The sequence below is a fragment of the Trichechus manatus genome, unplaced genomic scaffold, assembly GCF_000243295.1.
Source record: "Trichechus manatus latirostris isolate Lorelei unplaced genomic scaffold, TriManLat1.0 scaffold00045, whole genome shotgun sequence".
In the NCBI taxonomy this organism is placed as follows: domain Eukaryota; kingdom Metazoa; phylum Chordata; class Mammalia; order Sirenia; family Trichechidae; genus Trichechus; species Trichechus manatus.
In genome coordinates this window covers 16,728,837-16,753,260 of record NW_004443981.1, presented here as the reverse complement: position 1 = coordinate 16,753,260, position 24,424 = coordinate 16,728,837, and the positions used below count along the sequence as shown (strand labels likewise).

At 52.2% G+C, this 24,424-nt stretch overlaps 1 protein-coding gene across 1 annotated transcript in view; it reads left to right on the top strand.

Annotated features, from left to right (window-relative positions):
• Positions 1 to 24,096, top strand: part of PPP1R13B (protein phosphatase 1 regulatory subunit 13B) — a 56,679-nt gene extending 32,583 nt beyond the window's left edge. The window contains exons 4-16 of the mRNA XM_004376752.2: positions 7,086 to 7,187; positions 8,956 to 9,130; positions 10,385 to 10,581; positions 11,834 to 11,974; positions 12,976 to 13,156; positions 16,430 to 16,599; positions 16,988 to 17,489; positions 18,633 to 19,387; positions 20,471 to 20,608; positions 20,680 to 20,813; positions 21,419 to 21,585; positions 22,777 to 22,976; positions 23,777 to 24,096. Of these exons, the coding sequence (XP_004376809.2) occupies positions 7,086 to 7,187; positions 8,956 to 9,130; positions 10,385 to 10,581; positions 11,834 to 11,974; positions 12,976 to 13,156; positions 16,430 to 16,599; positions 16,988 to 17,489; positions 18,633 to 19,387; positions 20,471 to 20,608; positions 20,680 to 20,813; positions 21,419 to 21,585; positions 22,777 to 22,976; positions 23,777 to 23,818 (2,904 nt within the window). The 3' untranslated portion in view covers positions 23,819 to 24,096. The remainder of the gene's footprint in view (positions 1 to 7,085; positions 7,188 to 8,955; positions 9,131 to 10,384; positions 10,582 to 11,833; positions 11,975 to 12,975; positions 13,157 to 16,429; positions 16,600 to 16,987; positions 17,490 to 18,632; positions 19,388 to 20,470; positions 20,609 to 20,679; positions 20,814 to 21,418; positions 21,586 to 22,776; positions 22,977 to 23,776) is intronic.
• Positions 24,097 to 24,424: the final 328 nt, after the last annotated feature.

The following is a 24,424-nucleotide window of genomic DNA, read 5'->3' as shown; positions in this document are numbered from 1 at the left end:
TTTGCCCAGATATGTATTGGCACATGAACATTCACAGCAGCTTTATTCTTCATAGCCAAAAAGTGGAAACAACCCAAATGCCCATCAACATGTGGTCTATCCATACAACGAAATACTGCTGTGTTTGTGGAGTTGATTCAGACTAATAGTGACCCTATAGGACAGAGTAGAACTGCCCCATAGGGTTTCCAAGGCTGTAATCTTTATGGGAACAGATTGCCAGGTCTTTCTCCCGTGGAACCATTGGGTGGGTTTGAACTGCCAACCTTTCAATTAGCAGCTGATTGCTTAACCACTGGACCACCAGGGCTCCTTAATGAAATACTGTTATTATTGTTAGGTGCCATCAAGTTGATTCCAACTCATAGTGACCCTGTGTACAACAGAACAAAACACTGCCCAATCCTACACCATGCTCACAGTCGTTGCTGGGGTTTTTTGCCCATTGTTGCAGCCACTTTGTCAGTCTATCTCATTGAGGGTCTTCCTCTTTTTCACTGACCCTCTATCTTACCAAGCATGATGTCCCTCTCCAGGAACTGGTCCCTTCTGATAACATGTTGTAAGTATGTGAGATGGAGTCTCACCATCCTTGCTTCCAAGGAGCACTCTGGCTATATTTCTTCCAAGACAGACTTGTTCATTCTTCTGGCCATCCATGATATATTCAATATTCTTTGCCAACACCATAATTCAGAGGCTTTGATTCTTCTTTGGTCTTACTTATTCATTGTCCAGTTTTTGCATGCATATGAGGCAATTGAAAATGCCATGGCTTGGGTCAGGCACACCTTAGTCCTCAAGGTGACATCTTTGCTTTGTAATACTTTAAAGAGGTCTTTTGCAGCAGAATTGCCCAGTGCAATACGTCATTTGATTTCTTGACTGCTGCTTCCATGGGCGTTGATTGTGGATATAAGTAAAATGAAATCCTTGACAACTTCAATCTTTTCTCTGTTTATCATGATGTTGCTTATTGGTCCAGTTGTGAGGATTTTTGTTTTCCTTATGTTGAGGTGTAGTCTTTGATCTTCATCAGTAAGTGCTTCAAGTCCTCTTCACTTTCGGCAAGCAAAGTTGTGTCATCTGCCTGTTGCAGGTTGTTAATGAGTCTTCCACCAATCTGATGCCCTGTTCTTCATATAATCCAGCTTCTTGGATTATTTGTTCATCATACAGATTAAATAAGTATGGTGAAAGGATACAACCCTGATGCACACCTTTCCTGACTTTAAACCACACAGAATCCCCTTATTCTGTTCGAATGACTGCCTCTTGGTCTATGTACAGGTTCTGCATGAGCACAATTGTTCCTTCACAGTGTTATCCATAATTTTTTATACTACTCAGCAAGAAAAAAGGAACAAATAACTGGTATATGCAACCCCATGAATGAACCGCAGAAACATTACGGCAAGTGATAGAAGCCAGATGCTTCTTTCCCATTTAGGATCCATTCATGTGAAATTCTAGAACAAACACAACTCATATATCGTGCAAAAAAAAAAAAAGTGTATATGTATACACACACACACACACACACACACACACACAAACATACAGATTACTAGTTGTGTGGTAGGGGTGAGGATTGATGTTAGGGAACTCTGAGGGGTGATGGAAACGCTGTGTATCTTGACTGGATGTTGGTTATACCAGGAAGTGCAGATGCCAAAGCTCATTCAACAGTACACTTCAAATGGGTGCATTTTATTGTGTGTAAATGGTGCTTTGGTAAAGTTGATTGGAAAAGTCAGCGTTGATCTTCCTGTGTGCTCTTTGCTAACCTGTTGCCGTTCCTTGTTGTTGGCTTCTCTCCAGCATGGCGTGGGAAGTTCTGTACCTGAAGTGAAGTAGAATATGTGCTCATCACTCTTCCTAAAGTTGCCAGTCTTAGATTTAGGACAGTAAGAAAATCAGAAAACTACCTTTTATTTTTGTTACCATAAGTGTCATGAGGCCATGTTTTACTTGGACTTCCTATAAAGTCAGCTGCTGTGCTGCACAAAGGTCTAGCTTCCCGTTTGGACTCATCGTTTGAAGAGGCATCTTCTTATTTTTAGGCCCACGTTCCCCATGATGACCCCCCGGGGTAACGGAGGTGTCCTGCTTTTAGGAGCTTCCCTTGAGCTTTGTGGGACGGGGCAGCCCGCACAGTGCACTTTTTATAAGAGTGCGTATGATAGTCCACGTCCTCACCACACTGGGAAAGTGAAAATACAAGCGTAAAGAACGACTGAGCGCAGTTTCTGTTCCTCACCGACTGTTGAACTTGGCGGAGTAACCAGACTGCTGTGTGTGTGATATTCCTGCCTCGTTTGTCACAGAGGAGACTCACTGAGTCCGGGCGAGTAGCTTGCCTTTTCCTCTACATCGCCTGTGGTGTCTAGGACTGGGGCTGCCTGTGGAGGTGCAGGATCATCACTGCATCTCAGTGCGGAGCATGTACAGCGCTCACAGCTTCACGAGGTGGAGGAGTAAACCTGGGGCTGGACTGCGTCCGGGTGTGGGGATTGAGCCAGTCGCTCCATCTTGGACTCCAGCTTCTGCATTTATAAAGTTTCAGTGCACTGCTGTTGCCTTCCTAGGCCGATGGGACTAGGAGGACATGGTCAGAAAGGAGGTGACATGAGGCTAGGGTACATTTGAGTTACGAGGTAAGGAGGATGGGGACCCTTCCTTAGGGAGACAGAACAAAAAGAAGTCTGGGCTTTTGAGTCTGAAAAGATGTCCGCACTGGAGTGTGAGCAGGGCCTCACATGCTGTGAAAAAGTGAGGGAAATGATAGCTTCCAACGGTGAAACACTTACCAATCTATTCAACAAGCCTTAGTCGAGGGCTGCGGCTAGGCCCTGGACGAGGGGCTGTGGGCCCCAAATGAGTCAGGACTCCGCTGCCAAGCGCCCAGAGTCTCAGCAATTCTCGTTAGCTAGTGGGTTCCTGGGACAAAGCTTATGTCAGGCAAGTATTTTGTATATAGAAGAGTTTTAAGTTAGCAGCATAGTCTGTCATTCAGCGAGTCAGTTGTGGAGCCGTGGGGAAACAAACCGGGGATGTGACCAAACAAGCGATGGGATCGGCTCTGCAGGAAGCTCTGGCTGTCTGTGGCCTGGAGCGGGATGGGCAGTGTCTGCTGTGGAAAATGAGTGATGTCACTGTAGGCTGGGAGTGAACCGGGTTCATGGGGAACGTAAGTCATTTCCCTGGAACCTAGGATTCAGGCAGTGAAGTGACACCATTAGAGGAATCCTCATTCCTGGGCCATGCAGCATCAGGCTGGCGAGGCATGCCCTTTTTATGGGCCCACCTTTGTGGGGCCTGCCTGGCTGCTGCCGAGAGAACACTTGTGCTTGTTTGACTCAGTCATGGAAATGGCCTCTCCTTGCTGTGACCTGTGGTTGAACTCATGAGGTAGCTCTACCGTCATTAGGGAACTTGACCCGCCCAAGGGAAAAGAATCTGGTTTCTTCTTCTGGGATGCCATGGAAGGAAGTAAACAAGGAGCTGCGTAGTAGGTTTGTTTGAGTTCATGTGAAGAATTTAAAATTGTAATGGGGTCTAGTTTACATGGAAAGCGGGTACAATGACAGGCCAGTTACAAAGTATTTAACTTGTATCAGAGGGTTTTTGATTTTTTAAAGTTCTGAAAAGATGCGTCTTTTTACTAAATTTTATGTTGAACAATTAAGAGAATGTATGTTGTTGTTGGGTGCCATCAAATCAATTTTGACTCGTAGCAACCCCATGTTACAGGGTAGAACTGGCCTATAGGAGTTTCTAGACTAATCTTTACTGGAGCAGATTGCCAAGTTTTTCTCCCACGGAGCCGCTGAGTGGGTTCGAACTGCTGAACTTTTGGTAAGCAGCTGAGTGCTTAATTGTTGCACCACCAGGGCTCCTCAAGGTGCTATATATACTAAGGTGTAAAATGTTACATATTTGTTAATTTGCAAGTTTATGGTGGCTTGTGTTTTTTAACCCATTTAAAATACAATTAATTACACAGGCATGTTGACTTTGAAATAATTCACTGAGCTGTAAACTTATGATTTATATTCTTTTCTTATGTAAAATCTACCTCGATAACGTTTTATTAAAATATAATTAACATACATTAATATACACATAAGACAGAATGCCTGAATCATTTATGGCAACATGGCATACCTTAGTTTTATAGTTAGGAATACATCATACAACACAACACATCTGAAGAGAATGTAGATGTATATATTGGCAAAGAAAATACTTTTTGGTTTAAATAAAGTAAAATATTAGCTCTGTCTTGTTAGGTGTAAGTATCAGAGTACTAAACAGTTAAACTTTCTCATCTGTCCTCTTTTCATTGTTATTCTAAGCCACTTGAGGGGCGAGGGAACCAAAAAGATAGCTGTATACCCAGCAGACTTGAAAGCAGAGACTCAGAACAGAGACTTATACAGCAGTGGTCATTGTAGCACTATTCACAATAGCCAAAAGTGGAAACAACCTAAATGCCCATCAGCAGATGAATGGATAAGCAAAATGTGGTACATATATACAATAGAATACTGTTCAGCCAGTAGGAGAAATGAAGTCTTGACACATGCTACAATATGGATGTCCTTCTCCAGGGACTGGTCTCTCCTGATAGCATGCCCAAAGTATGTGAGACAGTTTTACCATCCTTGCTTCTAACGAGTATTCTGGCTGTACTTCTTCCAAGACAAATTTGTTCTTCAAGGAGGTGGATTGACACAGTGGCTGCAACAATGGGCTCAGACAGCAATGACTGTGGTGATGGTGCAGGGCCAGGCAGTGTTTTGTTCTGTTGTACATCGGGTCGCTATGAGTCGGAACCGAACTGAGGGCACCTAACAACAACAACAGTGTGGATGGAGCTGGAAGACATTATGCTAAGTGGAATAAGTCAATCACAAAGGGACAAATATTGTATGGCCTCACTTATATAAAAAGACAAGAAAAGACAGATGTTATAGAGAAAAAAGTTTATTAGTGGTTACCAAGGGCAGGAGGGAGGGAGAAAGGAGGGGTTGACTGTGATGGAAATATCGTGTTGACTAAGGGTAGGGTTGCACATCCGATTATTCTAATTGCTGTCAGTAAGTTGTACACCTGTAAAAAGTTGAATTGGCAAAAATTGTGTATTTACAACAATGAAAGAAAAAAGAGTAGCTGCTGAGGCTGATTATGTACAACTGAAAACCTCATGGAATTTGGTTTCTTGGTTTTGAGGTTTAGGGTCATGGTTTCATGGAACATCCCGGTTAATCCCTTAATAACATGTTTTCGTGCTTCTGTTCTACCTCCCAGTTTGTTGTGTAGTTCCTGGGGTCTTAAAAGCTTGCAAGCAGCCATCCAAGACACAACAATGGGTTTCTTTTTGCCTGGAGCAACAGAGGGAAAAGGAGAGCCAGGAATAGGAGGAGGATATGGAATGTGTGGCTAATTGCCTTCGTGGACAAGTGCCTCCTTTGCCATGAGCCAGAAGAACTGGATGGTGTCCGGCTACCATTACTGAACATTTCCATCAAAGATTCCATAGAAGAATCCTGATCTAAAGGGGGGAAATGCAGAATAGAATTTCAGATTCTCGTGGACTCCAGACTTCCGGGATCCATGGAGGCTGGATGAACCCCTGAAACTATTGCCCTGAGATAATCTTTAAACCTTAAACCTAAAATATCCCCTGAAGTCTTTTTAACACCAAAAAATAGTTTAGCTTAACTAGTAAAGAATGTCTGCCTTGAGCATTATGCTCTTTTAAGGACTATCTGTATGGGATCAAATTGACAACAGCAACTCAGAAGATTAGATAGAAACCTTAGGGGGGCGGTGAGTTTATGTTAATGAGGGAGAACAACTCTGAAAAGGAGGGTGAGGATGGTTGCACAACTCGAAGAGTGTAATCAGTGTCACTGAATTGTACGTGTAGAAACTGCGGAATTGGTGTGTGTTTTGCTGTGTATATTCTCAACAACAATAACAAAATAAATAAAATTATATATATGTAAATAAAGAATGACAGAGGGGTATCAGGATGGTAGGAGTAAGGGGTTCTGAGGGAGCTCTGAGGAAGGACTGTGGCCTACAGGCTAGAACTGAAGGGTCTGGAGGAAGATAGACTTGGCTGGAATCGGCTCAGGTAGCTGCGTGCCTATAGGCAATGTTACTTCACCTCCCACCCATGACTCCTCCACCGAGTGAGGTGAACACACGCACCGCACGTGTTTGTTGAAGATTCTGTGGCACGGTGCGCAGGGCAGGGCTAGTGCACTAGCGTGTGCTCCGTAAATAGTGTGTCTGGGTGATGGTTAGGAACGTGGCCTGGAGCCCTGCCCTGTCCCTGACGAGCTGTGTGACTTGCAGCAAATTACTGAACTTCTGTGCTGGTTTTCTTATCTGTAAAGTGGGGATAAAATAGTACTTACCATAGGGTCATTGTGAAGCTTAAAAGGGTTAATATATGCAGAGCACTTAGTTCAGTGCAAGGCATGGGATAAGCACAGTAAAATGTTTGACATTAATATTGTTTACCATCATTAACAGAGAGTGGGACATGCTTTCAGATTCCGCCAGTTGCCCTTCTCTAGAGGTTGCCTTTGTGCTCACTGCACAGACACGTCGCTGTCAGACGGTGGGCCACGCCTCCAGGTAGGCCATCCGTACAGTGTCTTTGGCAGGAGATTTGTCTGTGAGAAGCTCTGCTGCGTCTGTTTCTCCACACCTGTTGGCAGTGTGGTGGCACCTGTTGCTAGGTGTCACCTGCGTGGTTTCTAGGTTGTGTGTCCTTAAGACGCTTGCCCGGTCGCCAGTCCGACAGAAGTGTCACTTGTAATACACATTTGCAAAGATTTGCTTAAAGTTGAATCCCTTATTAAATATGGTGTCTGATGTTTATGCATTAGAAAAGCTGTTGTGTATATATACCTAATAAAAGCGGTCAACAGCTAGGAAAAGTTCTTACGAGAAAACAGACTAATTTGTCTTCTCCTAACTTCCTGATGTTCATGTTCTGACACTAGAGAACAATGGCTGTGCAACTAAACGTACATTCCGCTGTTGGTGTATTTTGTTTCCTGTAGGCTGGGAACCCACATGTTGAACTTACCCTGTCCGAACTCCAAGGCATGGCAGCTAGGCAACAGCAGCAAATTGAAAATCAGCAGCAAATGCTGGTTGCCAAGGTGAGTCGTGAAAGCAGGGGTGTGGAAGCGTTGTTTAGAAATTCCATTCTCCAGCCATTATTTTAGATTGAGATTAATACACTCATGGGTAACACTTACAGGATTGTGCCATGGAAGAGTTAAACACAGTGTCTTTATACCTCAGTGTCCTGAAGCTGGGAAGAGCAACACACACACACACACACACACACACACACACACACACACACACAGTGGTTGATCATATCCAAATTACAGGTACCGTTTGGAAAGAAAGGAAGCTTTCCTTTTTTCTCTGAGTATGCCCCTCGCGGGGGTATTTGTGTTCCAGAGTAAGGCAGCCTCACGATGAGAAAACCAGTAAGGACCCTGAAAACAGTGACAGCTGACTGTCGGGCTGCCCTGGGGCCTCTCTCAGCAGCTCCTTTGGTTTCTTACAGCGCTGGGCCCAGGTGGTGCTCCTTGTCCTCACCAGGCTCTGCGTTTGTTGTTGAAATTCTGTGATAGTGGGACTGGAGAGTCCTCTAAATTATGGTGTCATCATACTCTATAGACCTGTCACCTGTGCCTGCTGGAAACGATTCACTTTGTAAATGATTTTTTCAAATATTCTGAAACCGCTTTAAAAGAGAATCTTGTTAGCGCTACTAAGCCTTCCTGCTTTCTTCTTTAGAGAGATGTTCCCAGAGAGCAGACACCCGCTTTTCTTCACTGACAGGGTAACTGTAGTTGGGTGTACTCTCCACTTTACTGTTAAGTTGGACTTGTTTTTAAAAAGTGGCTTTGCAAAGTTGATTACATTTATAAGAAAAAAAACAATTAAATGTTAAGCTGAAAAATATTTCATCCCATTAGTAAGATTTCTAAGATGAAATGTAGATAGTATTATAGAACTGTGAAATTTTCTAATTTACTTTTTATTTCCTTTCTAAATATTAATCTTAGAGTATTGCTATTAAAAGTAATTTCTTAGCTATTTTCAATGATGTAAATTACAAGTTAATGCTAATTTTTACATATTTAAGCACATATTTTCCTTACCTTAGAGTGTAGCATATAATGCCTGCATAATCACACCTTAAACCTCTCCTCATTTAGGTACATTTTATGCATACATATGGGACCATGAATATTTAATGTTGACTGTTATCCTTAAGGTAGGTTTTCACATTAATAGGGAAGAAAACTATTGAAGAGTATTGCATATATTTTATTTTAGGATTATCCTGTTGCTATTTTTACTAGAAAACGTTTCATTAGTTTCTGAAGAAGCTAATACTGAAGAAAACAAACACTTCTTGATTCTTCAGTGTCATTTAGCAAATGAGAGTTTATCTCCTCCCAGACCGCCTGGTCTCTTTCATATAAAACCCTTTGTTGGTCAGGTCATTTCCTTCTGAAATAATGGACTGTGAAGCCGTGTCTTGGCAGTAGGAAGCCTGTAACTGACAGCAGGAAACTGTGAGGCTGGCTGGCACTCACCCACGTGACAGAATGAAGACGAAATCGTGCTAGTGCGTAGAATGAACAGCAGGTCCTCGTCCTGCCCGCCTTACAGTTTTCTGTTCCCTGGAGGGCGTAGATCAGTGTGCTTAGCAAAGTCCATTTAAAAATCCCCAAACTCTTGCCATCTCACGCCCGTGTGCCCGATAAATTCAGCGAGTGTCATCTGGTGTCTGCAGGACGCCTCTAGCCTTCTCTCCTTAATATTCATTGACGTAGGCGAGACTGTGTGTAAAAGTAATCGTACGTGTCAGTTTTCAGAGTTTGGTTTTTTCCCTCCTGTTAGGAGCAGCGTTTACATTTTCTAAAGCAACAGGAGCGCCGCCAGCAGCAGTCTGCTTCTGAAAATGAAAAGCTTCAGAAATTGAAAGAACGCGTTGAAGCCCAGGAGAATAAGCTGAAGAAAATCCGTGCCATGAGAGGACAGGTGGACTACAGTAAAATCATGAACGGCAACCTGTGTACGTGCCCACCGACGCCCGCACTCCCCAGACCCACGGAGGCTGCGTGGGGGCCAGTGCCTGACAGTCGGTCACAGATGACCCCGACTTTCACTGGGGGATGTGCACAGTCGCTGCTGTCTGTACCTGAAGGACGGGGTTGGTTAGGTTAAATGAGGGCTGCAGACCTTCTTTGGTGCTGGCAGTGCTGCTGCAGAAAGATGCTGTTGCCCACTGCTGCCAGCAGCCCTCTGGGTGGGGAGCAGGTGCACCAAGACCTACTGGTACCACTGTGAGGGTGGCTTAGATTTTATCTGTGTGTTAAGATGCTTGCTCCTTCTGTGTGGACTGTTTGTGATTTTACTCCCCAGTTGAGTTAGTGCCTGCTTTGTGCTGGGGTCCTGGTCACAGGCATGGCAGTCCTGGCCTCAGGAGCCTGCAGTCTGTCGGGGTCCTGGCCTCAGGAGCCTGCAGTCTGTCGGGGTCCTGGCCTCACGGAGCCTGCAGTCTGTCGGGGTCCTGGCCTCACGGAGCCTGCAGTCTGTCGGGGTCCTGGCCTCACGGAGCCTGCAGTCTGTCGGGGTCCTGGCCTCACGGAGCCTGCAGTCTGTCGGGGTCCTGGCCTCACGGAGCCTGCAGTCTGTCGGGGTCCTGGCCTCACGGAGCCTGCAGTCTGTCGGGGTCCTGGCCTCACGGAGCCTGCAGTCTGTCGGGGTCCTGGCCTCACGGAGCCTGCAGTCTGTCGGGGTCCTGGCCTCACGGAGCCTGCAGTCTGTCGGGGTCCTGGCCTCACGGAGCCTGCAGTCTGTCGGGGTCCTGGCCTCACGGAGCCTGCAGTCTGTCGGGGTCCTGGCCTCACGGAGCCTGCAGTCTGTCGGGGTCCTGGCCTCACGGAGCCTGCAGTCTGTCGGGGTCCTGGCCTCAGGAGCCTGCAGTCTGTTGGTGCCTGGAGATACCTGGGTTAGCCTGACCACCTAGCTTTTGGACCAGTTGCCTTAGTTAATAGGCACTGAACAGTCAACACAAATAAAATTGTTGGCTGTATGAAATGTATTGTGGAATATGCGTGCCACGATTCTCCAAGGTGTGACACGAGATGATGGTGGAGGTCAGTATATTAACCAAAGAAGGCAGAGTGTCAGCTACGTGATGTTTTTTAAAGAGCCATACACTCACTACCCATCCCTGCCCACCCCTAGATCTTCTGTCATTGTCTTTATTACATTGTTGAAATAAGTTTTCTTTCTTTCTTTTTTTTTTTTGGTGGGAATGTAGCTGCTGAAATAGAGAGGTTTAGTGCCATGTTCCAGGAAAAGAAGCAGGAAGTACAAACTGCAATCCTGAGAGTCGACCAGCTTAGCCAGCAGTTGGAAGATCTAAAGAAAGGAAAACTGAACGGCTTCCAGCCTTACAACGGCAAGTTGACGGGGCCGGCAGCGGTGGAGTTAAAGAGACTGTACCAGGAGCTGCAGGTAGTTCTGGGGCCGGGGGTCTGCGGAGGGACTCTGAAACTAGCCTTACCTTTCCACTTCTCCCTCAGCGCAGGCAGGAAGTCTCGGAATTGGAAGCAGATTAATGGATTCTAGGTTAATAGTAGCCACAAAACGTATTTAGTACAAAATAATTTTTTAACAGCTTGTCAAGATATTATTCCTACAGTACGCCATTCAACATGTACAATGTGCAGTTCAGTGGATTTCAGTCCATCTCAGAGTTGGGCATCTGCCACCACAATAAACTTCAGATCATTTCTCACCCCCAGAGGAAACCCCACTCCCCGTAGCTGTCTCCCCCAGTCGCTGCATCCCCCAGCCCCAGGCAGCCCAGACTGCTTGCTGTCTCTGTGCCTGTTCTGGAGTGTCATGTAGGTGGCATCAAACAGTATGTGGTTCTTTGTGACTGGCTTCTAATGTTTCCAGTACAAAAGAGCTTAATTGGCAGTGTACTAACTAGTAAAGGATTAAGCTTTATATATATCAGGCCCTATGTAAACTGTGTTTTGATGAGATAATGCCTTTTTTAAATCCCAAGATTTCCATTAAAGATGGCCGTCACTCAGAGTTGTCATTCAGAGGGTGATCTTTCATGTCAGAAACAAGTTTTGTAATTCTACTGTTACTGATAGAAAAAAGTATTCTATCCTTTTACAAAATGAAGGTATTTGACTGTAGAGAGTAAAATCACGCGTTGCTGTTAAATTCTTTCACATAAATGCATAGAAATAATGTATAACAAGAATTTATGATTTCCTTTACATTTTAAGAGCCCTAGAATGTAACACAGGTTATTGCATCCACTACAGTGATGTCAGAGCGCTCTGTCTGGTGGTTTAGCGCATCTCTTTGGGGGTCCCCCAGCCCCCACAGTGAGGCACCTCACTCGGCCTGGGGCAGAGCAGACGCAGACTCTCAGCCGAGAGGCCCTTGTTCCAGGGCGAGTGTCCCTGACGCTTCCTTGCCAAGGACCATAGCCATTGTTTCCATATAATCATTCTTTGTGTGCGTCAAAGGTGACAGACACTTACAGGGCTTTGAGCTTTCTTTGTTCCGTAAGAAGTACACTTTGGCTTCATCTGTGCTGTGCCGTGAAATACTCAGGGCAGCGGCAGTGCATACATGTAAATACGGGTGAGAGCTTAATGCCGCCTTTCCTTTTTAATCTCCCTGGCCGAGTATTTGATCTTTTGATTAATGCTACTCGTAAAAATTGCTCTCTGTTTTGCAGATTCGTAACCAACTTAACCAGGAACAGAATTCAAAGCTCCAGCAGCAGAAGGAACTTCTGAACAAGCGCAATGTGGAGGTGGCCCTGATGGACAAGCGCATCAGTGAGCTGCGTGAGCGTCTCTACGGGAAGAAAATCCAGGCACGTGACAGAGAACAGGTTTCCGTGAGACAGACCGCTAAAAGGTCACCCAAACATCGCACGTCTCCCCTACATAGCACTCTGCCGTCTCCACCACAGCTGTAACATAAATTGTCCAGAAGCCCTCAAAGCTACAGTAGAACAAAGTCCACTTCCCCAAAGGCTCGTTTGTTTCCCAGCTGACAGAGTCCAGCCCTCAGCAGCCTGCAGCCCACGGGCTCTGGTGCCCTCCGTTCCCCCTCCCCCTGTGGGATGCTGAAATCTTCGTGCCTAGGCTGGGTCCCGGCTCTGCCATCTCAGGCTGAGCCACGTCAGGCAAGCTCCCTGACCTTTGAGCCTCGTGTCCTTGTCACACTGCCCTGGACTCGTCGTGAGGAGCCTTAGCAGTAACGCAGGTGGAGGTGTTCTGTGACTCCTGAGCAAAGGCCTACCGAAGGGGCTGGTGGTTTCTAGAGATTATCTGTATTTGGTGTTTTGAATTTCAAGGGTAGTTAATACTCACTGAAAACAAACTTAAGACAGTATAGAAATATTTGAAGGACAATGTGACCGCCCTCTCCACCCTGTTCTCATTCCCCAGAGGTGATAGAAGGGTTAGGTCACTGGCCCCAGGTCACTGGTGAATAAGTGGCAGAGCAGGATGAAGCTGCTGACCCTGGGTTCTGACCAGTGCGCTCAGCTCCCGCCCAGCGGAGGGAGAGCGGCCCCAAGGCCGAGGGAGCCGTCCACAGGACAAGGGAGCTGCTGGGAAATGTTTCGCTGTAACAGGCTTACTGTTTTATCCGCCAGCGGGTAGGTGTTAGAGAGAAGTGCTCCGTGGGGCTGTTGGTTGATGTCCTGTCTTTAAATTCACACCTCTCTGGATACTGATGTTCAGGGAGACGGAGCATCGTGCACACAGCTGAGTGCAGAGCGGGTCATGCCGAGCAGTGTGTCACCCTAGGCCTAAGATTGCTTTGAATCTGGGAGGATGCTGACTCTGCTTCCCTCCTGTTCTGCAGCTGAGCCGTGTGAACGGCACGTCATCACCACAGTCTTCCCTGAGCGCGTCCGGCAGAGTTGCCGCGGTGGGGCCTTACATCCAGGTGCCCAGCACTGGGAGCTACTCTGTCCCGGGGGACCCTGTCAAGCCCCAGTCTCTGACGATCACCTCCAGTGCCGCACATGGACGACCCAAACCCGGTGAGTGGTGCTGGCCCCTCTCCCTGTGGGCAGTGGGAAGCGCGGCCTGGGGGAGGCCGCTGCGGGCAGGCTCAGCATGCTGGCACGGGGATCACAGAGAACCCCACAGCAGCAGTCTGAGGCACCTAGACTTCTCCAGCGCTTTCAGGGAGCCGTGGGCCACCACAGTAAGGGTGATTTCACTGAACTGAGAATCTTCACTGCGTGGCTTTTCAAATCACTCAGCACTCTGCCCCTCGGGTCCCTTCTAGATGCAGCTTTTGTTTACCAGAGGCCACAGGGTCGGCAGCGCGCCTGCTGCGTCTGACTGCACCACTGTCCTGGCCCAGCCATCAAAGGCCTCCCTCCCTCCAAGCCAGGTGGTAGGGCCGTTGTTTTTTGCTCTGCTCAGCACGTCTGATAGAGGAAAAAGCCTAAACACTGTTACTTTGGAACTTGACCATGTAGATCCATGTGGTGTGATTAGACGTGGCCTCTTCCAGCCCTGTTGGTACATAATCCACCAGGCAGCGGCGAGGCCTTTCCTCGTCCTGCACCTCTGTCTTCCTCACTAGGACAGCACAGTCTTCCACAGAGGTCTGCTGGCCTGCCAGAGGAAGGCGGCTCTGTTTTAAACTATGGTGTCAAAAAGCCAGGACTTCTTTCTCAGGAAGAATTCCTTTGTGGCTGTGGTTGAACATCCTCCCCTAACATGTAGACTCCCAGAACCCGGGTATTAGTGTCCTGAGACACTTCTACGTGTGTGGACCCAGCACTGCTGGCTCGGCCCCAGCACGCCTGCACTGGGAGTACCTTGTCAGGACTGGTGACAAGTTTGTGCTGGTCTTCTGCTTCATTTCCTCTTGCCTGGCCCCAAGGATGAGCAACGACACAACCACCACTCCAGCTGTGGAGTCTGGGGCCTGTTCTGAGACCAGGCAAGAGAAGGGGTCCCCAGCCAGTCCCCTTCACCACCGTGCTCTCTCTCAGAGCCGCCAGAGGCTGCAGCCCTCCTTGAGGGGCTGTTCTTTATAGTGTGACCCGCCCTGTGGTAGGAGGAGATACCTGTCTGCTCCCAACGGCAGGTAATCAGCACAGCCAGCTGCCTCTCCGCTGACTTTATTTTAAAACTTTCCAACCTGAGACTGCCTCCCGTGCCCCTTTCTGTCTGGGTGTGCCCAGTGCAAAGAGACAGTCACCCTGAGCCCTGAAACACACATCCTTCCTGAGTTCAGCACTAGCCTTAGTCTCTCCACTGCACTTTAAGGTGACCCCATAACAGGAGCCCCAGGAACCCCAAACTGGAGGGGAATCCCAGGCCCCAAGGTGGAGCTGTGGCGTTTGGGGGATCTGACCTCTCACTGTCGGCTCTTCTGGTTCTCGTGTCACAGATCACAGCAGACCCAGAGTGGCCAGTCCATGGACAGTGTCCGATCTGGATGTCGGGCTGGCCCACGGCTCGTCACGGCACTCTGCAGGCCCGTTTGTAAACCGTACGTCAGCTGGCAGGCTTAGCGGGTGCTCACGGGTCTCTTTAATGTGCACTCAATCAACAATCGTGTGCACTAAATCAACAATCAGTTTATTTTTCCAAACTGATAAAGGTCTGCTCCTGGCATGTGAACTCAACAAAGACACCATGTAGATGTCAGCTGTCCCAGCTTCTCAGATCATCCTGAGAAAAGGGGCGAGACAGGTGACCGACACTGGCACAGCAGGGGAGGCTTTAGGAACAAGGGTTTTCTGAGTTCATCATGATGGCTTTGGTTTTATCTTCGGTGCAAGAATCTCCCTTCATACTCAAAGAGAAGTGTCCCTTTTTAATAAAAATAAGTGCTCTTCCTTCCTACCTCCTGCCTCGTTCCGGAGAAAGGAGAAAATTGCACTGATTCTGAGTCTGTCGTGGCTGATGTCCAGAAAACCTCCTCAAGCAGCTGGACGGCCACGGGGTGACCCCAAGAGGCACACTGGCTCCTGCCAGCCCTCCTGGGTTCCTGGGGGCTCTGCTTTTCCCTGTCATCAGGGCTCCCCCCTTGGTGTGCCCTTGGGGAGCCTACACATTCCTGGCCATGTGTCGTCCTGACCTGGAGGGAGCTGACAGGCCACAGGAACGAGGGGCAGCTAGGACTGGACCATGGAGGCCGCATCAGGGCCCTGTGGGGCTTGGCCAGCACGTGGTGGGTAGCCTGCAGTGACGTTTAGCAGTGAGCGCAGCGGGGCTGCAGTGGTGCCGTCCGGCTCCGGCTCACAACTGCTCGTCCAGCACTCGTGCCACCTCCTCCTGTGGCTGAGCCCAGAGCACATCTGAGATGTGTCTCCTCCTTGTCTGTGAGCTGGGTTTGACTCAGGCGTTACTCTTGTGCACAGGACTGGTTTCCCTGCTGACCGTGCTGGAGACTGGCTCAGTGGCGGGGAGAGAGGCTGTGTTCTCAGGAACACCAGCTGTTCATTTGGTTTCTTTGAGCTCCAGAGTGCTGATGGGCCAGCATGGCTACCATGCCGACCCAGTTCAGCCCCTGTGGCTGTTAAGGGGAAGCACTGGCGCCTGCGTCACCTGTAACTCTGGCCCCTCAGATGTCACAATACGTAGATGTCACTGCCTGTGACCTTGTGTCAGCAGAACGAATGTTTCTGCACCTTCTTCAGTTTGGAAAATGCTCTGTAAAATGTTGCTTTCCAGAAGGCTTGGGGTTGCTGACTGGCTTTTTGATCACTGTGGCCAAATGACAGTCTGCTCTTGCTGCTGCTTCTCAGATCAGGGAGGACTGACACTCGCCTCCTGGGATCGTAAATTCCTTCAGAGAACAGAAATTCCTCGCAGATTAGAGTCTGTTTTCTTTTAATAATGGAAGCTGCACAGGTCACAGCTGTACGTGACGGTGTCAGTGCCTCTTCTGTTCCGTGGCTTTGATAGAGTGGGTTTGACCTGGACTTAAATGGGGGCCCAGAGCACTTTCCTGCAGCCCCCCGTCTCTGCCCCCGCAGCAGCCCTGTACCTCACGCACTGAGGCTTGGTTATTGAGCCTGCAAATGGGCTGAAACGCTGCTTGCTCCGAGTCTGGTAACATTTGGAAGGTGACTCCGGCGTTGACGGTAACTTGCCAAGCAAGTCCCTGCCTGGGCCTTGTGCACAGGTGTGTCGTGTTTGACAGGACGCAGCTGGCCTTCCTGGGGGTCATCAGCTGTGGATGGAGGGCCGTCAGAGTGTGATGCCCAGCGCTGTTTTCGTTTCTGACACGTGGTCTTGATTCCACGAACATCAGGAAAGTTACTAAATCCTGTGTTCTTTCCTAGCTAACGATGGAAACTGGCCCACACTGAAACACAATTCTAGCTCCTCAGTGAAGCCGGCCGCCATGGCCAGTGCGGACTGGAAGGACGCGGGCGTGGAGGGGCCTCTTAAGCAGGCCACCATCTCAAGCCAGCCTTTGCCCTTAGCACCTTTAGGAGCCACGGAGAAACTGGTAGGCCCCTTGTCCTTGTAACAGAAAACACAAGCAAGCTCTCCACTCTGTTGCTGCTCTGCCTGAGGTCTTAATCTCAGGGATGTGGGGAACCGTTAGGCAAGGGAACCCTGGTGATGCCCTAAATTAGACTCCAAGTCCCGGAGGAGCTAATGAACCTTAAAACCTCGAGCGCTGCCCGTAGTGTAAGCATCCGTTGGCCAAGGTCAGTTCTGTTGCAGACAGTCTGTGACCATGTGGTGGGTTTGACCCTGGCCCAGTACTCTGTTTCTCGGTCAGGAAGCCCATCTGAAGGATTACAAGTCCTGCTCTGTGTTCTCTTGTGACAGATGGAAGTGTGCTTAACTTTTCAAAGGCTGACTTTTTTTTCCTTAACATCTCAATTTAGGGCATTGAGATTGGTAAAGTGCCACCACCCATCCCAGGGGCGGGCAAGCAGCTGCCTCCAAGCTACGGGACATATCCGAGTCCTACACCTTTGGGCCCAGGGTCGACAAATTCCCTGGAGCGGAGGAAGGAGGGCAGTCTGCCCAGGCCCAGCACAGGCCTGCCAAGTCGGCAGATGCCCGCCCCACTGCCGCCGGCCAGCAGTGCCCACCAGCCGGGGACCTCGCAGCAGATTCAGCAGAGAATCTCTGTGCCCCCAAGCCCCACGTACCTGCCATCGGGGCCGCCTGCGTTTCCAGCTGGAGACGGCAAGCCTGAGCTCCCCCTGACCGTGGCCATCAGGCCCTTCCTGGCTGACAAAGGGTCGAGGCCGCAGTCTCCCCGAAAAGGCCCCCAGACGGTGAACTCCAGCTCCATCTACTCCATGTACCTGCAGCAGGCCACTCCCCCGAAGAGCTACCAGCAGGCCATGCACAGCACCGTGAACAAGTCGGTTAGAGCAGGTACCGTGGGCGCACGTGCGTGGTGTCCTGGGGGGAGTTACACTTGCAGTTGGGAAAATACCCATCTCTGTCCCTGTGTTTGGGCCATGTGCTATTTAGGATTAAACTTCGTTCTTACGTAGTTTGGCTGGGGTGTCACTTGGAGAGACGCTTGGAGAGACGGGTATAAAGGTTAGGATGCATTTGAGCAGTTTTGCAAATGGATCATGCCAGTGATGTTCTGTCCAAGTGTCCGCGGAAATCCAGTGTCTGTGAGATCTTAAGAATTCCATCTTTTTCCTCCTGCTTCCTAGCTGTGCCAGGAGATACCAGTGAGCGGGTGGGGGCGGGGAGCTCTGCCTTCTTCGCTGGCCCCTGGCGTTTGTGGCAGTGGTGGAACCAGCACTCCTGGGGTGGGCTATCTTCTACTTTAGGCGCCCGCTCCCAGGTCCCAGAGGGGACGCTCTGCTAGGGAGGCAGGAGGGCACAGCCCAGCTCCACGCTAACCCCCAAGGCCACAGGTGGTTCTGGCCCTCAGATAGGATCCTGGGCCTCCCTAGACGTTCTAGGCATGGGCTGCAGCTCCAGGCTCTCAGTTCGGGGATTCCTGGGAGTGCCAGGACCTCCCCCGTGAAGGTGCCGTGTACCTGTGGGCTTGGACCATTCTCAAGAGCTCTTGGGCCATCAGCCTGAGCTTAGCCCTGGGTCAGCTGCGTGTTTCGTTTTCCTTGGGCAGAAAACAAGGAAGGCTTGTTTGGGGCAGGGAGGTCAGGTCAGCGACCTTTCCTTAATCTGGAAAAGCCACTGTTTTGGAAACTCCAATGTAAAACCGGTAAATTGGAGAAGACATGTCACCTTTTGTAAGGAGTCAGTAGAGGTTCTCTGCGCAAAGCATTTCCTTGGGGTTTAAACCAGAATTTACAGCAGAAAAGACACCTGCATCTCTCAGGAGCCAACTGCCGTGCAGAGGTGCCCACAGTGCCCTGATGGGGCAGTGACCTGGGCCTCCTGAGTCCTCCCTGTGGACAGAGGTGCCCAGTGCCCTGACGGGGCAGTGACCTGGGCATCCTGAGCCCTCCCTGTGGGCAGAGGTGCCCAGTGCCCTGATGGGGCAGCGACCTGGGCCGCCCTCACCCGCCTTCCCTGTGCTTTGTGTCCCCCCAGTGTACGGCAAACCCGTCCTACCCTCGGGCTCCACCTCCCCATCCCCGCTGCCGTTCCTCCATGGGTCGCTGTCCACCAGCGCACCGCCGCCCTCAGAGTGTGCTGAGAAGGAGCCTGAGCAGGACAGCCCCGCGCCGCCTGGAGACAGCAGCAGCGTGGAGAACCTCCCTCGGCCGCTCAGCCCCACCAAGCTCACACCCATCGTGCACTCACCGCTGCGCTACCAGAGTGACGCCGACCTGGAGGCCCTGCGCAGGAAGCTGGCCAATGCGCCGCGGCCCCTGAAGAAGCGCAGCTCTATCACAGAGCCCGAGGGCCCTGGTGGGCCCAACATCCAGAAGTTGCTGTACCAGCGCTTCAACACCCTGGCTGGCGGCATGGAGGGGGCCCCTTTCTACCAGCCGAGTGCCCCGCAGGACTTCATGGGCACCTTGGCAGATGTGGACAATGGGAATGCCAACACCAACGGGAACCTGGAAGAGCCCGCCCCGCCCACGGCGCCACTGCCTGCCGAGCCGGCCCTGTCGTCAGACGCCAATGACAATGAGCTGCCCTCCCCTGAGCCAGAGCAGCTCATCTGTCCCCAGACCACCCCCCACCCCTCGGAGCCTGCGGAGGATGACAACAACAATGTGGCCACTGTCCTGCCCACAGAGCAGCTCCCGAGCCCTGTGGCCGAGGACCCCTCTCCTGGGGATGAGCCCCTTCCCCCAGTGCCCCTGCCCTTCACTGCCCCCTGGCCTGCAGCCTCCACGGTGAGTGTCTCCCCAGAGCCGCTCCTTTCTAGCCCCTCAGTCAGCCCGGGGTCACTGCACACTTCCCTGGTGCCAGGCTTGGCGCTGGGTCCTAGGATAGTGGAAGCCAGGCCAGACCTGTCCCTCCCCGCATCGGGCTACGTGGGGAGGACAGACAGGTCAGTGAGGATGGGGGGTGGTGCTGAGTGTCCCCTCAGCCAGGAGTCGCTGTGCCATTTAGGAAGGTCAGTGTGAATGTGGGGGGTGCTGAGTGCCCCCTCAGCCAGGCATCGCTGTGCCATTTAGAAGATCAGTGTGTGGGGGGCGGGGGGTGCTGAGTGTCCCCTCAGCCGGGCATCGCTGTGCCATTTAGAAGATCAGTGTGGATGGGGGTGGGGGGCAGGGCGCGCTGAATGTCCCCTCAGCCAGGCATCGCTGTGCCATTTAGAAGATCAGTGTAGGGGGTGCGGGGGGCGCTGAGTGTCCCCTCAGCCAGGCATCGCTGTGCCATTTAGAAGATCAGTGTGGATGGGGGTCGGGGGCAGGGTGCGCTGAATGTCCCCTCAGCCAGGCATTGCTGTGCCATTTAGAAGGTCAGTGTGTGGGGGGCGGGGGGCACTGAGTGTCCCCTCAGCCGGGCATCGCTGTGCCATTTAGAAGGTCAGTGTGTGTCAGGCGGGGGGCACTGAGTGTCCCCTCAGCCAGGCATCGCTGTGCCATTTAGAAGGTCAGTGTGTGGGGGGCGGGGGGCACTGAGTGTCCCCTCAGCTGGGCATCGCTGTGCCCCTCGGGGAGCGAGCTCTCTAGGAATTCCAGTTAGGAAGCTTGGAAATCACATCCCACACTCCCTCCCACGGCATCTCCTAGAGGAGGGCTCACAACCCTGAGATGCCCAAGGGCAGTGCTCCCCTCTGGAGGTGCTCGGTGACACACAGGGCCGGGCCTGCTCGGGGGCTGAGTCCGTGGGTCTGACACCCCAGGTGCTGCTCCCTGGGGACCCCTGCCTTGGGGTGAGTTCCTGTAGCTCCTTCCTTTCCTGGGGGACCAGGTGTGGCTCTTGAGCTGGTGAGCACTTTCCATCAGAAGCTTGCTTCTTCCTTCCAGGGCAAACGGACCAATCTGAAGAAGCCCAACTCCGAGCGGACTGGGCACGGCCTGAGGGTCAGGTTCAACCCGCTGGCGCTGCTCTTGGACGCGTCTCTGGAAGGAGAGTTTGATCTGGTGCAGAGGATCATCTACGAGGTGAGTAGCGGCCCTCGCTAGCAGAGTGCTGTCGGGGTGGGCGGGGTGCTCACGTGTGCCCCGTGTCCCAGGTGGAAGACCCCAGCAAGCCCAACGACGAAGGGATCACCCCCCTGCACAACGCAGTCTGTGCCGGCCACCACCACATCGTGAAGTTCCTGCTGGACTTTGGGGTCAACGTGAACGCCGCCGACAGTGACGGATGGTGAGGCTCTGCTTGGGGTGTGGGCTTGGGGAGGGTACGGTACCAGAGGAAAAAGTGCATGTTCTAGAAAATGGGGCAGTCTAGAAGAGACGGAACAGCAACGTGCCCGTCAGCCTCCAAAAGACAGCCATCGTCAGCGCCCCCGCCTGCCCGTCTTCTCCGGAGCGCTCCCTCAAAGATGGCTGTGGCGGCCTCCTGATTGACCCGGTAGCCTCAGCACCTCATGGTCACACGCTCACCACGTTTCCACATGGCAGCGTGGTGGTCTTGAAACCCCTCGCAGGCCCCGTGATGACATCTCGGCTGTCTGCCACGAGCTTTCACTTGATTTAGGGTTAGGGCTCGGCCGCCCAGGGCCTGCGGGGTCTCTTAGGTGTTATTTGGGACTTCCAGAAAGCTGTTTTGCCCCCACCCCTCCTTTTTTAAAGCTGTATATGTGGTGCAAAGCAGTTTATCAGTGGAAATCATGCCGTGAAAGAGCTGCGAAGCGTGTGGGCACCGAGGCACGGTGCCCCCCGAGAGAGCTTCCCATTGGAGCAGCTTGTTTGTGGGTGGTTGCGGCCCTGCAGGGCCAGATGTGCATCTTGACTTCCTGTCTGATCCAGGACTCCGCTGCACTGTGCCGCGTCCTGCAACAGCGTTCACCTCTGCAAACAGCTGGTGGAGAGCGGCGCCGCCATTTTTGCCTCGACCATCAGCGACATGGAGACTGCTGCGGACAAGTGTGAAGAGATGGAGGAGGGCTACATTCAGTGCTCCCAGTTCCTCTACGGTACGTGGGGGCTGTGGAGTGCAGCGTGACTCCTGTCCTGGGCCCCGGGGCTGGCACACAGCACGATGCTGACCCAGCAGCTGCCGCCCGGGCCCAGAGGAGCTGCGAGGCTGTGAGGCTCGCTTGCCTTCTCCGGGGCAGCCGGGCAAGTCTCCCTAGGACGAGGCCACACCGCCCCTTTGTCCTGAAAACATTTGAAAATCGGTGTGGTTAGAAGGATTCTGCGCCCCGCGCGTATGTCTCGGGGCAGGACAGGGTGGTGGAGGTGGCTGGGCAGCACCTTGTGTGCCTGTCACTGCTGGCGTGCACCCGGCTCTGAGAAAGGCTGGAGGTCTGTCCAGACCCAGCGTGTCCCAGGACCAGGCCAGGGCAGCCCAGCCACTCTTCTCTGGGGAGGCTGGGCCATCCTTGAGGTGGCCTAGGGCTTTGCCGTTTGTCCCCATTTGATGAGTGACACTCACATTCTAGTTAAGCTGTGATGCGTCCCGTCCCAAGGGTTAGACAGCCGGGAGTCACTCGCTCAACACGTGATGTGAGAGCCTGCCGTGTGCCAGCCCCTTCTCAGGCCCCGGCATGCCACGGTAAACAAAGGCTGCGCCCACAGAACAGGCAAGCCACACCCGTCTCCCCGACCACCCAGCTTGGCGGAATAGACATGCAGCTGGCTTTCGGGCTGTGTGACAGGCTGGGGTGCACAGGTCCCCAGTCCAGCCAGCGTGGGGGAGGGGGTGCAGCCACTGTGGCACCCACCCAGGGAGGAGTTGGGAGCTCGCCCGTCTGGCATCTGAGCCAGACGTCCAGGCAGAAGGCCCTTCCCTGGGCTGCAGTCCCTGCCTGGCCGTGAGTGGGCTGGGTACGTATGGCTCAGGTGGTGTCACAGCCATTTGTAATGACTTTCTGCCGTCCAGGAGCGATATGGTTCTTTTAATTATTGCTTTGGGAAGTTTGCACTAGATGTAACTTGCAAGTTTCACCCTTTCAAAAGTCTTTTAGAACAGCACGCTGCTGCCTCTCGACTCATGAGTTTAGAGAGAAGTGCTGCCTTGCGTGGCCCTGGCTTCATGGCCACGCACATGTGTCTCAGCCTCCTGGAGACAGACCCGGCCAGTGGTGTGCCCTCCTGGCCCCCAAGCAGAGTGCCTCCCCTGCAGACCATCCTCTGGGAGGCTGACCGTCTGCTCTCTCCTCCAGGGGTACAGGAGAAGCTGGGGGTAATGAACAAAGGTGTGGTATATGCGCTGTGGGACTACGAGGCCCAGAACAGCGACGAGCTGTCCTTCCGTGAAGGGGACGCCATCACCGTGCTGAGGCGCAAGGATGAGAGCGAGACCGAGTGGTGGTGGGCCCGCCTGGGGGACCGGGAGGGCTACGTGCCCAAGAACCTGCTGGGGGTAAGTGCTCACAGCGCCGCTGCCCGGTCTCACTCCAGGCTGTGTTGGGGGGTTAACAGTCCGGCCTACTTGCCGTAAGTCAGCTGAGTCACAGAACACGGGCACAGAGCGACCATGGGGAGACGCGGCGTCCCCCTCTGCACACGGTCAGAGCACACTGCGGGCGCCACTGGGCCGTCTGCTCTGTGGGAGCGGCATGTGGCCTGGGGGCGTGCTTCGTTCACGGGACGTCACACCCCGCTTCTCAGCCCAGTGTAGACACCCTGATCTGGGATTCTCTGCTCTCCAGAAATCTCCTCAACGAAAGCGAGGGTGGGGAGGCGCAGCTTGAAGGTTGCCACCTCTGTTAGGTTTATGAGCAGCTCGCCTGTAGCAGAGGAGGAGAGAACCACCCGTTGGATGGGCCTCACAGCCTTCTCTCCAGGGCGCCTCAGGGGCTGGCAGATCTCCACTCACTCTGCAGACCCTCACTGGGCACCTTCCACATGCCAGGCGCTGGAGGGGAGCCCAGCAATGACCACAGAGGCCTGCCCTCCGGGGTGCCCATCCTCGGGGGCCACACAGACAGTACACAAGAGGGACAAGTCGACTACGAAGACTCTGGGCAGTCTGCAGTGCCACCAGAGACAGAGGCTGCTGATAGGGCAGGTCTCCGTGAGAGGGGGACTCGGCACGTGGGTCTCCGGGTAGGAACACAGTGGCCGCCGCCCACTTGCTTCTGCACCTGGAGGCCCAGTGGCGAGGCCTGGCTGCTCCTCAGCGCCCTCTCCTGGCACTAACGTGTTTCTGTTACGCCCCAGCTATATCCACGGATCAAACCTCGGCAGCGGACCCTCGCCTGAACGGCCCTCGGGAGTGCTGTGCGGCCTGGCAGCTCCGAGCCGCCGAGACCTGTACTGCTGCCTCACCAGGACGGCGGACACCAGCGTCCTCATGGTGCTCACCCAGCAAACGGCACCCACAATGTGAACCCCGCGGTTGTGAGGGAGGGCCCTTCCCCAGTTCGTGGGTAACAGGAAAAGGTCCTCATGCCTCCAAAGAGTCGCATTTTGCCAATTACTGTAAATTCAAATAAAACCCCACTTTCGGAACCCCCGCCCTGCTGCCAGCCCTGTAATTACCATTGGCGGGTTGCCAGTGAAGACAAAGCTCTCACTGACTTCCTTATCTCATCCTAGACGTCACCACTGCTGTCCCCACCCCCCGTGCTATCTCCCGTTAGCACGCACCCCTCTTCCCTTCAGTTACAGAGGAGCCCTGGGCGGGCACTGCTCAGTACTGTGCCCAGTGCAGGTGTGCGGTGACGCCCTGGCCCCAGTGCCCCCACTGTGTCCGGGTTTGGGGTGTCAGTCGGGTTCACAGGAAGGCTGGGTGCTGCCCGGTGCTGTGGCCTGAGGGCTATAAAGACAGAGCCACAAGCGGAAGAGACGGTTAATTTATTCACAGAA